Source organism: Rhea americana, unplaced genomic scaffold (genome assembly GCF_003343005.1).
Source record: "Rhea americana isolate MKP2758 unplaced genomic scaffold, rheAme1 scaffold_93, whole genome shotgun sequence".
NCBI classification, from domain to species: Eukaryota; Metazoa; Chordata; class Aves; order Rheiformes; family Rheidae; genus Rhea; species Rhea americana.
This window is the reverse complement of record NW_028187122.1, coordinates 1228318-1242614: the sequence shown is the minus strand read 5'-3', so window position 1 is coordinate 1242614 and position 14297 is coordinate 1228318. Positions and strand designations below refer to the sequence as shown.

Here is a 14297-nt window from a genome sequence, read left to right as displayed (position 1 = left end):
ATCTAGACTGACCTCCCACACAGCACAGATCAAAGAGCCTTGCCCAGTAGTTTCCGCATCACGGCTGAAACTTCTGTTTTGAACTTGGGAATATCTTTGGAAAAAATGCATAAATTTGCCTTTAAAGATTTCAAGTGACAGAATATTTCTACTGAACTACAAGTAGTCATTCTAATAGTTAGTCATCTTTGTTAAAATGTAGTGGCTTATTATGTAGTGGCTTATTCCTAGTCTGAATTTGTTGAGCTTTAGCTTCAATTCACTTGATCTTACTCTAACCTATTTCTATTAGATCCTTTTGTCTAATACCCAAAATACTTTCTCTGCGTATTTTTAGTATAAACAGCAGGCTCAAATTACATCTTGGCTAAGAATTATCAGATACTTTGATTTCTTACTATTCCAAGCCTCAAAACAATTTCTCATGGCTCTTTTTGGAATTTGTTCCAGAACTTTCAATAACTTTTCTTCTCCAACAATGAACATCAGAACGGAACACAATATTTGGCAGTGATTCCATTAGAAGTCTTTATAGAAATAAATTTGCTTCCCTCCATCTCATCCTCCTTCCTCCTCTCTTGATACAACCATGATAATCATCTTAACTACTCTTCTAAGAGCTCATGTTCCATTACTGTGACTGTCAGTTATCTTTCTCGGTGCCGCTGCACGCCAGGACACACTGATCATGCTCTGTTCCATTTTCATCCATATGCTGTACAATAGCATAGGATGACTAGGAGCAGAATAAACTCCTGAAGTCTAAGAGGTAGTACGGAGTGCAAAATGTGGAGAGTTTACCCTTCCAGGCACAGTCTAACCTTCCGCATTATCTTGCCCAATTAAAGTCGTGCTGTTTAGGGGAAGGATGCTACACACACTACCCTCTAGTGTGAATGACTTTATCGTGAAGGCGCCAGGTAACTTCTGCCACCAACATTCCCCTTCCCTGTGGTACAGATTCCCAGCCAGCAGAGGCATGTAAACGAGGCACTTTTTGCTAAGCCACAAAAAACCAAGATTCAGCGTATACAGAAGTATCTGTGTCTGCATAGTCACTCTGTATGCAGTTCTTCCTACTTCCTCCTAAGCACTTCTCTAAGTAAATAGCTCTGAGGCACCTTGTAATAACTGCCAGTTAAAGAAAGGAAAGGTAGGTCATGGATCCTGGTAGGCATTTCTTCTTCTCCCAAGTCGCTAGTGATTTGCAAAGGAACTACTGGGACAGGCCTTTGCACTGCTGCTATTAAAGATCTCACTTGTAGGGTCTTGTGTTCTTTTCATAGACCCAACTAAGGTTGAAAGAGTAATACTAATGCATAAAAATTGTTTAAAAGTTCTTAGAAATTCATCATTTATTCATAGGGTACACCCATAAATATAGAACTTTTTTAAAAGTTTAAATCATTGTCATTTCCGCCCTCTATGAAGCAGAGGTCTAGTTTCACTTCTGTTTAACATCAGCTCTGAATAGAACTATTAGCTTACTGTAACAGCCTGGTCTATTGAATTTTGTTTCTTTAGGGAATCTTTTTCAAATCCTGAACTACTCCTTGATTACAGAGTTGCTTTCCAAGAGGTGCTCAGGCAAGCAGCTAGGAAAGAGAGATACCATCCCTTGATCTATCATAAGGCCTATAGGATGTAAGGGAAAATGCTACTCCTACACACAATAAAGAACTCCCAAAAAACCCTAAAGGTCTAGTCTGCATTTAAAAGAACTGTTGGCATAACTAGGTCATTTAGCATGGGAAAAACAAAATTATAGCCATAAGTGGCATAGCTATTCCAGCTTCCATTACTATACAACCAAGACAGTTCTCTTATTTGGAATGCTTATTTCATCCAGAAAAAACAGTTTAACTCAGAAAAGCAAGAGACACTCGCATGTTTGTCACTACGTAGGTTTTCTGGTTTAGATGTACTGATCAATCCTTTAATGTGGACAAGGCCTTAACCACTCTTGTTTAGAAGTGGCTTCTACTTCCTGGAGCTTTAATATGTGGATGTCGAATCTGTGCCTTTATAAATGGAACCTTTGCATTTAATTCATTTAAATTGTTTTTAAAATAGCACAAATGCAGTTGCAAGACAGTGATATCCTTACTCCCTTGCTTCCTCTTTTCCAGCAGCTCTTTTGATTTCTAGGAGCATCCTATAAACCATTTCACTCAATGTGCATGTTACTAAGTAAAGCTACTATGGACGAACACTTAAATAAGCAAGTCATAAAAATTCCACTAAATAATCCTAAAAGAATGGAGGATATATTAATAGGGAATGATTAAAAATGGAAAAATAGGAAAACAGCTGATACTAGCCAGCAAAGGGTTATGAAAACCTGTTTTTCTAATACAAAATCAGTTTCATTCTTTGAGGTCACAGTTTAGTTGTTAAAGGTAACTACAGTAGCTAGAATGTATTCAGGTTTTTGTGGAGTATTTTGACCCAATTGTACAAAGCAGAAAACTAAGAGAGATCACTGGGCAATAATAATGTATTTGTGTATCGCATAGATTAAGAACTGTCTCACTGCCAGATCTCAAAGAGTAGCTTTCAAAAGAGAACTGACATTGAATGAGGCTGTCATTGCAGAGTTTCTGCAAAGATGACAGTTGGCCTGACACTATTTGACATCTTCATATACGAACTGGAAGTCAGTATACAACAACCCAAATGGCATTCGCAGAAGACACTGTTTAGGAAAGAAGTATTCATACAGAGCACTAAATCTGGCTGCACTCCAGTTAATCAAAATCCATTTTAAGGTAGACAAATGCAGAAGTTGGTACCTGGGCACAAGGAACGGTGGATGTTGCTACCGAGTAGAGGATGATGGCCTTGAAAGCCATAACTTTTAAAACAATTTGGGTGGGTATTTGGACTTACAGTGCAATATGAGCATGCAGGGTGATGCTATGTAAAGAGAGCTAATGAAGGCTTTGAAAAGATAAACAGTGGAGTAATAAATCACAGAAGAAAATGAGATTTCATTTTTACATGTGGCACCGGTGGAGTGTCACTAGGAAACTAAGTATAGCCCTAACATTCATCTTTTCAAAAATATACTGAAACTCGAGAAGAGACACAAAAGGAGCAACAAAAAACAGAGAAACGCCTTAGAGCACATGACTCAAAAAGCACAATCTGTTTATTTTACCAGAAAGCAAACTGAGAAGTAACTTGATTACAGTGCACAAGTACTTTCATGGGGAGAAAATGCCAGCACTATGAGGCTCCTTAAGCTGACAGGAAATACAAGAACGAGTGTCTAGCAGGTGAAGCTGGCCACAATGAAAGAGTAAGTGAAGCACTATTTTCTTTACGTGAGAGTGAAAATCTTTTAGAATAAGTGCCAAGAAATTGGAAGAAATTCTCCATTTTTGTGACATCTTCACATAAATACTGGAGACCTTTACAAAAGTTATGTTTCAGTAAAACAAAAGTAATGGGCAGAAAATTACTTTGGTAGAGGTAGCAAATACAAAGTCCTTGAGAGAAATACAACAACCTGGCTATTCAGATTAAGACCAAAGCCAAACAGTCCTTTCTGACCTTATACCATAGAAACATCGTTAACCAGAATCTGGGATCACGGCTGTCCCTTGAACAGACACAGGACTATCTGAATAGCATGGGTTCACTTTAAGCACTCTGTATGCATCTCTAGAAAACTGAAGAATGACAAGTGCTGAGATGGACAGGACAAAATCTTTTCTGTATCTTTGCAATGAAGTATTTTTGTAATGTAAGAGCTCATAATACCACTCTCGTAGCACATAGAAAATATGGATTTGGCTGTGCTTAGAAAGAATGATACACGTATAGTTCAGACAAAACACTTAAATATCAGTGGATTAATTTCTAACAGATTCATTCAGATAAATAAAAAGCAGTATTTTTTGCCTATAACTAAACCGGAGGGTTTCTTTCTTGTATCATGAGAAATTCTGTCAGTCTTGCGTTTTTGTCTTGGCCTGTACTTCACACGGATAACAGCACCTCCATAGATAATCTTCCATATCTTCATATAGACCTTTTCCTTTCCATATAGGCTTAGAAAGCTTACTTCTGTCTTCATTCTGAGGTTACTGAAATAACAACTGTTTGTTCTTGGACTGAACTGATCAACAATCTCATATACAAGAACATAAGAAATTTATTACATAACATAATTTAAAAATAAGACTTACTTCCCAACCACCAGAGGAATCAAACTGCAAATGGACAAGCCTGCGAACAACATGAAGCAAACTTGACACAAAACAGATATTTCACTGTGTACAAATAATAGCTCTTTGCTGATAAACGGAAAGAAATTTTAAGGTTGTTTGTACTGTCATGAGATCATGTCTTGCAGAATCACTGGCCTCAATCAAATGATTGGGAATTTTCCAACGGTATGTGAAGGGAGTGTAACAAAGATTTGTGAGGTGTTATTCACAAACAGCTGATAGACTAATTTTGTCCTAAACCTCAGTTTTCCAGTCTTGCTGAAAACAGTGTTAATCCTTCACGTCCCTAAGAAAGCTTCTCCCTGTGTTGGCAAGGAAATGAAAAAAGAGTGTAATTAAGCAATGATGACCCTGAAATGAAATGTGGATTCTTTACAATATACAATGTCCTTCCCACCAGCCATATGTGTTTGTCAGATGTTTATATAATCTTCATTAACTAAGAGCTTTGCTAGATAACAGAAGCTAAAGCATGGCATCAATGACTCTGATAAGGGCAAGTGTACAACCAATCTGCTTGACAACTGACAAGAGGCTGAGGTTTGAAACAGACTGCAAAAAGAACTCAAGAAAGTGATTTGCAAAGGGCATCCCCAATCCCAGTGTTTGCCTTCCATCTACTTCCCTCTGCCTGTAATAAAATAAGAGTTTTAATCACCTAAAATATAACTGTCCTCTTGTCTCTTCATCAGAAAGTAAATATAGAAGAAATGCACTATTTTGGGGTATTAGCTGCACTGTCTGTTTTCAACATCATTGCCTGTTTGACAAGAGGAAAGCCTTTGAAAGACTGGGACAAGTTACCAGCTATGGGAAAGTCTGATGCACACTTTCATGATCCTGGGGACGTGGAAGATGAGACCCATTTCGACTTTAAATCTTTCCTGGAGAATATGAAGACGGATTTACTACGGAGTTTGAATTTATCAAGGGTCCCCTCACAAGAGAAGACCAAAGAAGAACCGCCACAGTTCATGATTGATTTATACAACAGATATGCTGCAGACAGGTCTTCCATCCCTGCATCCAATATTGTGAGGAGCTTCAGTACTGAAGGTAGGAAATGTCCTAAATATGTAGACTAAAATTTTTACGAAGTATACGAGCAGGAGGTACTCAGATTCCTTTGCAATTCAGAGGGAATCAAGTTCCTAACTCCCATAGATTCTTTAGAAGCAAAATAGATTAAAAACTTGGGATTGTAATCTTGCTCCATAGATTCTTTCAATCTTGAAAAAATACCATTATCTTTAGTTTTCTTCTTTGGTATTTTTATCATACAACATCCCTCTCTCAAATGCATAAACTGAGACAGTGCACTGAGTAACAAGGTTCAGGTGAATTGTGTTTCCCAAAGCTAGAAATTTGGGACTGAGTTTTAACGTTAAAATAGTGATTTTGATCATCTGTAACTGAGAACTTCACAGTGGAGGGCTCTGCTTTCTGGTGAGTTCCTCTCATCCTTTATAAACATTCAACTGTGAAATGTGTCCCTGGATCCAAACAATGAACACACTAGTGTTTCCCCAAAATTCTCATGCCTGCAGACTTAGATAGAAAGGAGTTTTCAAGCTTGTCCCAACTAAAAAAATAAAAATAAAAAAAAAAATCAAGATCTCTAACATTAAAAAAAGATTAAAGCTCCATCACAAGAAGCAATAAAAAAAGTTGTAAGGAAGTGCAATCCTTACGATAGAAATGAAATAGGAAAAATCAAAGCTCCTGTTTATTTAAAAAAACAGACATACACAAACAACCGCACTACAGTGATCTCCACATCCCCAAATTATTGCCCCCAGTCCTGAATTGGAAAGAAATTGTAACCGTACAAGCTAGAGTAGTTTCCACATCCCACTCTCCTCTCAGACTGCTTTAGTGGGTGAATTTTGTGAAGAAGTGTCAACATTAGCCAACTAAAATTGCCCTAAAATCCAGTGATGACTGAGTAATTAATTGTCTTGCATTGATCATCAAACAGCCATCAGTCAATTATGATTTCTAAGCACTACCAACCTGATCTTCCAGCAAAACAACTGCCTCTCCCAAGGCAGAACTGCTGGTAGAGTGCATAACTTTGGAGAAAAAAAAGCATGTGTAAGTCCAGTGAGTCTGGCCTGGAACTCACTGAGATCTAGACATGAAAGGCCATTTATCATCAAGTCCATTTTAGACTGTGAAGCTTCAAATTTGTTTTTTTTTTTTTTCAAAAAAAGCTTTTGTATTTCCTCAAACTCCCAGTAATCCAAGCTGCTTTCAAAGTTATTGGAAGACAACAACAAAAACCTCAGCACAGGTAATTCTTAGAAACAGATACTTAAATACCTACTACACTTCTCTGTACTGAGGGATCCTTCTTCATTGGGAGGGCAATTCACCCAATAGTATGGCGATACATGTGGGAAATTTATAGCTTTTTTAGAAATTCTTCCTGTTAAAATCTCTTTAGAAAATTGCTAAATGTAAATACTCCCTAGACGCCTTATTTATGTGCCTCCTACTGACCAGGATCCCCTGCAGCTTGTTCTGGGCAAACTCTTTATGCTCCTCTCCACTCACCCTCATGCTCACCTGACTATGCAGCGTGATGAAACACTTCCAACATTAGGGGATCCTCTTTTGGACTTTTCACTCTCTACCCTTGAAATCCTGGCTAAAAGCCTTCTTTGTTGGCAGTGGTGGTTGGCATTTTTGTTGTTGTTGTTTTTAATACCAGGTAGTCCTGGTCTTGTTTTACTCCCCAAATGCATCCTGCATCTTTCAAGATGAAGTTACTTGGGCAGTCAAAGCACCGTAACCACATGTATGAATTTCCTATTGCAGATGTTGTTTCTTTAGCTTCACCAGAAGAAAATCCATTTCAGAAACACATCTTGCTCTTCAACATTTCTATTCCACGATATGAGGAAATCACAAGAGCTGAACTGAGAATTTATATCTCCTGTCACAGGGAAGTTGGGTCTCTCTCTAGACTGGAAGGCAACATGGTCATTTACGATGTTCTAGATGGAGACCACTGGGAAAATCCAGAAAGTACCAAATCTTTCCTTGTCTCCCAGGATATCCAGGAATGTGGCTGGGAGATGTTTGAAGTGTCCAGTGCTGTGAAAAGATGGGTCAGGGCAGATAAACTGAAGACTAAAAACAAGCTAGAGGTTGTTATAGAGAGTAAAGCTCTCAGTGGTTTCACTTGTGGAAAGCTGGATATCAGTGTTACCCCTGACACTAAGAACCTGCCCCTGTTAATAGTGTTCTCCAATGATCGCAGCAATGGGACAAAAGAGACCAAAGTGGAGCTCCGGGAGATGATTGTTCATGAGCAAGGAAGTGTGCTAAAGAAGTTAGCAAAGAACAACACTTTGCCTGAAAAGGAAGAAGGGGGAAAGGACATTGCTAGGCCCCACCAGCATTCCTCCAGAAGCAAAAGAAGCATCAGAGCCAACCACTGCCGGCGAACTTCCCTCCATGTGAACTTTGAAGAGATCGGCTGGGATTCCTGGATCATTGCACCCAAAGATTATGAGGCTTTTGAGTGTAAAGGAGGTTGTTTCTTCCCTCTGACAGATAATGTTACCCCAACAAAACATGCTATTGTACAAACTCTGGTGCACCTCCAAAACCCAAAGAAAGCTTCCAAGGCCTGCTGTGTTCCAACCAAATTGGATTCGATCTCCATTCTTTATAAGGATGATGCTGGGGTGCCTACTTTGATATATAACTATGAAGGGATGAAAGTGGCAGAATGTGGTTGCAGGTAGTATACAAGGCAGCATCTCCAAGAATAAGAACAGACCCTTTTCTACTCTGTGTAAATCTGTACATTAGTGATGTAAATGAAAATTCTTGCAAGCAAGGTTTGGGGCAGGGCAGGAGGCTGGTTGTTGTTGCTGCTGCTTATTGTTGTTGCTGCTGCTTCTTTTAAAGGAAAATTGATGTTTAAAGAATGGCAATCATTGTAAATACCCATTATACATCATGGCAAAGTGAACATTGGATTAAAATATTGTGAGATTGGAAGAAATATGCATTATTTGATAGCAGACAGTGATAAAAGCTGAGCAGCTGTTAAATCAGTTCCATTCAGGTCACAAACTAAAGGATTTTCAAAGCAGACTGTGGGATCTAGGATGTCCTGTAAATGTTTAATAGGTATTGAAATGTAATTCTCTCAGCCAGCTCTGATATTTTCAACCTCTGTAAAACTTAGTAAACTGAATTTACAGTGCATGGTAAAGCCAGGGGTCTAAGTCCTGCAAGTATCTTCTCATGTCAGTAATCCCAAGGCTTTTATAGATCATTTTAATGCAGACTATTTACTCCTGTAAGTGAAGGTTTGTAATATTCAAAACAGTTGAGATTCTCGATCTTATTTCATTCCCAAGTTTCCTTCTGTGGGTAGCAGGTGCCTTGGTTTCTGCTTTCTTATCCTCAGTGTCCCTATTTTTACCCCTTTATAGCACATACTTGAATGATAAGAAGTGTAGCCTTCCGCTTCTAAGACACTGTTTCCTAGGAGGAACAGCAGCCCTTATCTCTGCACAAAGATAAAGAGCCACTTTGACCTACTGCATATTCTTAGTATTTCTTTGCAAGAACATGCAGTCAAATGACATTCAGCCTTAGAAGCTGCATCCTAACAACAGTTGGAGTTGGCAGTGCTCAGCATTTGTGAAGAAATAGGCTGCTTATTTAGAGGCTTCAATATGATCTTTAGATTCTGACACTGGGCTCCCCATTTTTTTTTAATTTCTTCTTAGGAGAAATTTTATTTCACATACAAAACTTTTTTTCCCTTAGAAGTTTGAGAACAACTGAAAACTCCTATCTGTATTCTGCAAGCCTCATACTGTATGGTGAATACAGTATCATACAACAGTCCTCCTAACTTCGGCTGTATTTTCACTAACCAAGAGCCCCATCCTTCCTGCAATTAAAGTAAGCTTCCCCTTTGATTTTAACAAAGATTTTGACTGTACAAGAACAGATGAAGCATTTTGTGTTGGCTTCATGCAACAAGTGCAAATGCTATACAATGCAATCATACTGCATCTCATTTCTACTACTCTACCTTCAAAAAAAAAAAAAAAAAAAGAAAAAGAAAAGAAAAAAAAATCAGAGAAGACTTTTGATCCAAACCCACAACAAACTATACATCTGTTCAAAATGGTGCAGAATACTGATAAGGCAAAAATCTGAACAGTAGCTTAATATATAGCAAGCAATATGATTTAAAAGGATACAGATGTTTTAAATTAAAGCAGCTTGTGGGCAAGATGAATTTATCTGTCATGAATAGTTCAGCTTGAAATCTAATACGCAGTTTATTTACCATTGTTAGCTTAATACAGAATAATTTGCAGGTGAGTGTGAGCAAGGTGGTTGTAATTCCATCAAGAACTGCTGGTGACACCATAATCCATGAGACCAAAGCACAATTCACTTGGCCTTGGCCTCATTTATAGCCTTTTTGTTCAGAGCTGGGCTGCAACTGAACCAAGTCAAAGATCTGGGCCCATGCAAACCCTATCCATTGATCGTAACTGCATGTCATTAACCTCTTCAGCTTTCATTGATAGGTCCTCTTATTTTACCACTCCCCAAGGGCTTCTGCTATCTTCTTACAGCTGTTATTATGCCTTCCTCCTTTCAGAACCACTTATATTCTTTTCCTGTTTCACTGATGTCTTGTGAGCTCATGATATTTTGGCATAATTTCCCCTCTTCTTCAAGTAACAGAAACAACCAAATAGGCATTCGGCGTGATCACATTTGAAAAGTTATTCACTCATACACCAAGGTAATTGTAGCTGTATGCCCTAAAGTCATCTAAACACAAGGTCCTATTTATATTCTGACTTCACTGAATACAGGACTTTGTCCATCGTCACATAAAAAAGTGAGTAAGGAAAAACATCAGTCCCCACATGTTCACAGAGAGAAATTCTCGGGAATCAATGTTTCTTTTTTCCATACCATGCAGTCAAATGTTGATCTTTATTTCCCCAGCTTACATGGAAAAAAAAAAAAAAGCTAATCAGAATCAGAAGCTATCAGAATTCCTCAGAAGCTCTTCAGATCCCTTCTTATAACTGTAGTACAAATCTCTTTTGTATTTCAACAAAAAAAAAAAGGCTCTTCCAACCAGCTCTATTGCTCACACTCCCATAGGCTTAACATTTCAGTTGTTACAGCAGTAAAATGAAAACGTGAATCTTTCCATAAGGAGATGATCAGGGTCAAGAGGAAATGGGAACCCAATAGTGAGCACAGATACTACCTATAGCATGATTGAGGTTTGTGCCAAATCGATGTTTGGTTCAGCAGCTTGCTTTATATAGATTTGACTATTCGATTTTAAACAATCGCTCAGGTTCTTTATGTCACAGGATCACAGACTCACAGAATGAGTAAGGTTGGAAGGGACCTCTGGAAACCATCTAGTCCAACCTCCCTGCTCAAGCAGGGTCACCTAGACCTGTTAAACAGGATCGCATCCATGTGGGTTTTGAATATCTCCAGAGGTACACTGTCTCACGGTTTAACTGCTTTGGGACACAAAGAATCAGCCAAGTGGCCAAGAAGTGCTAGAAATTATACAGGGGGCAAAGAACAAGCAAACCACCTTGCCCCCTCCAGCCCCACAAGACACCGACAAAAGCAACTTGCTGCTACCAAGGAGCAGGTTGGGGCTTGTGCATTGTCCAGCAGATGTAAAGTTAAAAATGAAACATCCTTGTTTAACACAAACACATGACTGGAGCCATGCCCTTACACTCAGGCTGGTTAGCTCTGTATCAGCCCTGTAAGGTCAGAATCACCAGCTGACCCCACAGCCTTAAAGCACTTCAATCCTAGTACATATGCTCAAGCTAAAGAAAGCCAGTCAGGACATATAACCGTTACTATTTTACATAGCTTTCTATCCTGTATCTGTGTACACAACAGCCACAATATTCCCTGACCCAATCCACTGCTGTGTCATGTCCAAACCCATAATAGTAGGTGCCATTTATCACCCGACAACATCACACCACCAATCGATCACTGGCAGTCAAAATACCACCATTTCTGATATTTTTTGCCACAGGTTAGGACCAAAACCAGCATGGGAATCTGAAATTTCACAGCAGCTCAGCAGTCTGGAAGTGTTCAGCTGCTATCTGCTCAGGTATCTTTGAACCGGGAAGATCCCGACAGCACAGAAATGCTGGCCCAGAATGGCCAATTCAAAAAAAATCAAAATAGCAAGTTTCAGATAACCTCACAGGTTATCATCTCAGGCACAACTGTGCATTAACACAGTTACGCTGCTGCCAGACCACAGCTGAGACTCCTCCAGCCTCGGCAGAGCCTGGCCCGTAGCGGCGCAGCACACGGCGCCACGTACGTGCACAGAGCTAACTCCAGGCGGTGTCAACGCCTCACAGCAGCTCTGCATTTGCAGCCGGGAACCAAAGTCTGTTACTAGAGAGAAAACCGGAAGGGTGAAGAAGGAAACACGGTGCAAGCTGGTAAAGCCAAGAGGCCACAACGGCACGGTGTCTGCGAGGCGAGACCCTCTCCTCAGCGAGCGTGAGCAGCAGCCCGCGCGCTCCAGGCCCCTCTAACAGGGCGCTGCACCAGAGCCTCATCCACCCCCCTTCTGCCAACTCCCCGACTTACCGTCTCGTCCCTGCTTAGTACAGACACCACCAGCGCGGCTCCGACCACGGCCGGAGCCTCCAGCTGGAGTCACTCCTTGAGGCTCAGCTCTCCCTCCATGCTGCCTCTCTTTGGCCTTCAGCAGTATCTCTAGGCTCAGCCCCATCTTCGCGCTGCCTCGGCGGCGGCAGCGGCAGCTCCGGGCCGCGGGCGGCCCCAACTCCACCCGTTGCTGCCCCAACTCCACCCGTTGCGGCCGCCCAGCACAGCGCCCCCGGCCGCCCTCGCGCTTCCGCCGCCTCCCCGCGCGCTCGCGGCCGTGGGTGCGGGCGCCGCCTCCGAGGCGGCCCGGGGCCTTTCCCGCCCCCTGCCTGGGAGCTTCGTCCCTCGGGGCCATCAGCCGTGCCGCGCTCCCTCCCAGGGTCACGAGTAGAGATTTCGCTGCGTACCAGGCCGTCTCTTGGGGTGATTTTGGCGGTGGGGACTGCTGGCACGTGTACGCTGGGTGCTAGCAGACAAGAACTCCCGAGAAGCGATAGGAAGGGCTCCTTGAGGCTGCCTTTGCTGAGCTGTAACTAGTCGGAGCAGCCATGTTGCCCGGCTCACTTGGTGCCGTTCATCCATCTTTTCGTAGGCCAGCAGGAGGAGCGGCAGCAGCCGGAGGCCTCCCAGCGGGGCGGCCTCAGAAGAGCCCTGGGAAACGGGAGCGTTCAAGATGCGGCCGGCAGCCTGCCAGGCCGCCCTGGGCTCCCCTGCCCTGCATCTGCCGCGGCACAGCGGGTCCCAGCGCCACGACGCGTCTGCGGCGGCGGCGGAGCTGGCCAGGTTTCGGCCACGCGCTCGCCGGGCAGCGCTTCGGCGGCAGCCGCTGGTGAAGCCCCGCAGCTGAACAGAGGCTCCTGTGAGTTCCTCCAATTTCCCCTCAGAAAGACTTCATCTTCCAAAATTCCCCTTAAAAGACTTAACTTCCCTTTTCTGTTGAAAAATTACTTGCCAAAATTCAAAGCTATGTTCCTAAATTACCTTAGGCTGGATGTTGCAACGCGTTTATCCAAAGCCTTCCTCAATCCTTTGCTTACCTAGAACGTGGCAGTTCAGCGGTTCAGCAGAGTTGGGCCATGTGAGTTTATTACAGCTGTATTTTGTGAGCTGTGATGACTTCCCAGCTGCTCCTGATTGTAGCATGAATCCTGGCTGAAATTGGAGCTGTTTCAGAAATGGAATATACATTTTCGACTCTCCCCATTTTTCAATAAAAATGTTAATTGTTTTCTCATTCACTTCTTCCTTTTCTCTTCTTTTGGTCACTGTAAAAAGAGAAAGAAGACAAAAGGGGGAAGCGAAGGAAAGAGGAATAGTAATGAAAGAAAATCAAAATCAACACATTTTGGATTTAGGTTTTTCTCATAAAAAATGTAATCATTAAAGTATTTGCAGCACCATTTTATTTTCATAAAAGGGACAGCCTACAATATTTTTAAAAGTTTTGAAATAAGACTTCAAACAGCTTTAATTTTGATCTGTACAGGTTTGTACAGCACGAGAACTAAAAGCCTTAGGTACAATCTCCCCATACACCACTAGTGGAAGAGATTTTGCTGGAAAAGACCTAACTTTACTTCATTCAGCCTGCATGTTATAAAGTAATCTAAAGGAGATATTATTACTTGTTATTTGTATTACCGAAGGGCCTGGAAAACCTAGTAAGGGACAAGGTTCCCTTTGTGTCAAACACTGCAAGAACAAGAACAGAAAATACAGGCCATACCTATGCAATCCAGCCATGCTCTGTGCAGACAGCCATGAAGTAGTGCTGACCCAGACTTGCACATCTATAAAAGGAGATGAAGGTTTGTCCAGAAATACTTCAGTAGCGAAGTCCTGTGCTTGAGCAAACAAACCTTACCTCTTGGTGTTTAGGAGCCCACCTGGTCTTTTCTTAGAACTGACCAATCCTTTCATCCATCTGGAGATGAATGTAGAACACTGTCCCATTTTTGGCATTTAATTTGGTGCCATGGCACTCTGTATTTCTGTAACTTGTCCATTTAACTTCTTTCTTTTTTGGTCATGTCATGAAAACAAACATCACCTTTACAAAATTTCTAATTCTTACATATAATTTAAAATACAGTTGCATTAAGAGGCTATTTTAAATCCAAAAGTACTTTGTTTCCAGATTTCACCATTATCCTGTTGATAGAGTTTGTGAACTCAAAAATCATTTCAAGTAGTGGAAAAAACTACTCTTGCTGCCACCCTCAGGTGGACCTATTGCTACTGCAGTTATCCATGCTCAAATTGGTGTACCTGACCCTGGTGAGGGAATGAAGAGATGGTCTACACATGACAGCAACAGTAGTACTGGAGGAGTTGCAGAATATTTAATCTCACTGCTGTGGAAGCTTTTGAACACATGAGCTG

The 14297-nt window shown here is 41.3% G+C and overlaps 1 protein-coding gene across 1 annotated transcript; it reads left to right on the top strand.

Moving 5' to 3' along the window:
• The first annotated feature begins 4945 nt into the window (after positions 1-4945).
• GDF2 (growth differentiation factor 2) lies at positions 4946-7990 on the top strand. The gene is made up of 2 exons (XM_085324760.1): positions 4946-5291; positions 7056-7990. The coding sequence occupies exons 1-2, from the start codon at positions 4946-4948 to the stop codon at positions 7988-7990; spliced, it is 1281 nt and encodes a 426-aa protein (XP_085180886.1).
• Positions 7991-14297: the final 6307 nt, after the last annotated feature.

Excerpts from the sequence above, each read along its gene's own strand:
- GDF2 (XM_085324760.1), top strand. The coding sequence starts at position 4,946 with ATGCACTATTTTGGGGTATTAGCTGCACTGTCTGTTTTCAACATCATT. Across the intron at positions 5,292-7,055 it reads GAGGAGCTTCAGTACTGAAG|ATGTTGTTTCTTTAGCTTCA; the intron begins GTAGGAAATGTC and ends TTCCTATTGCAG.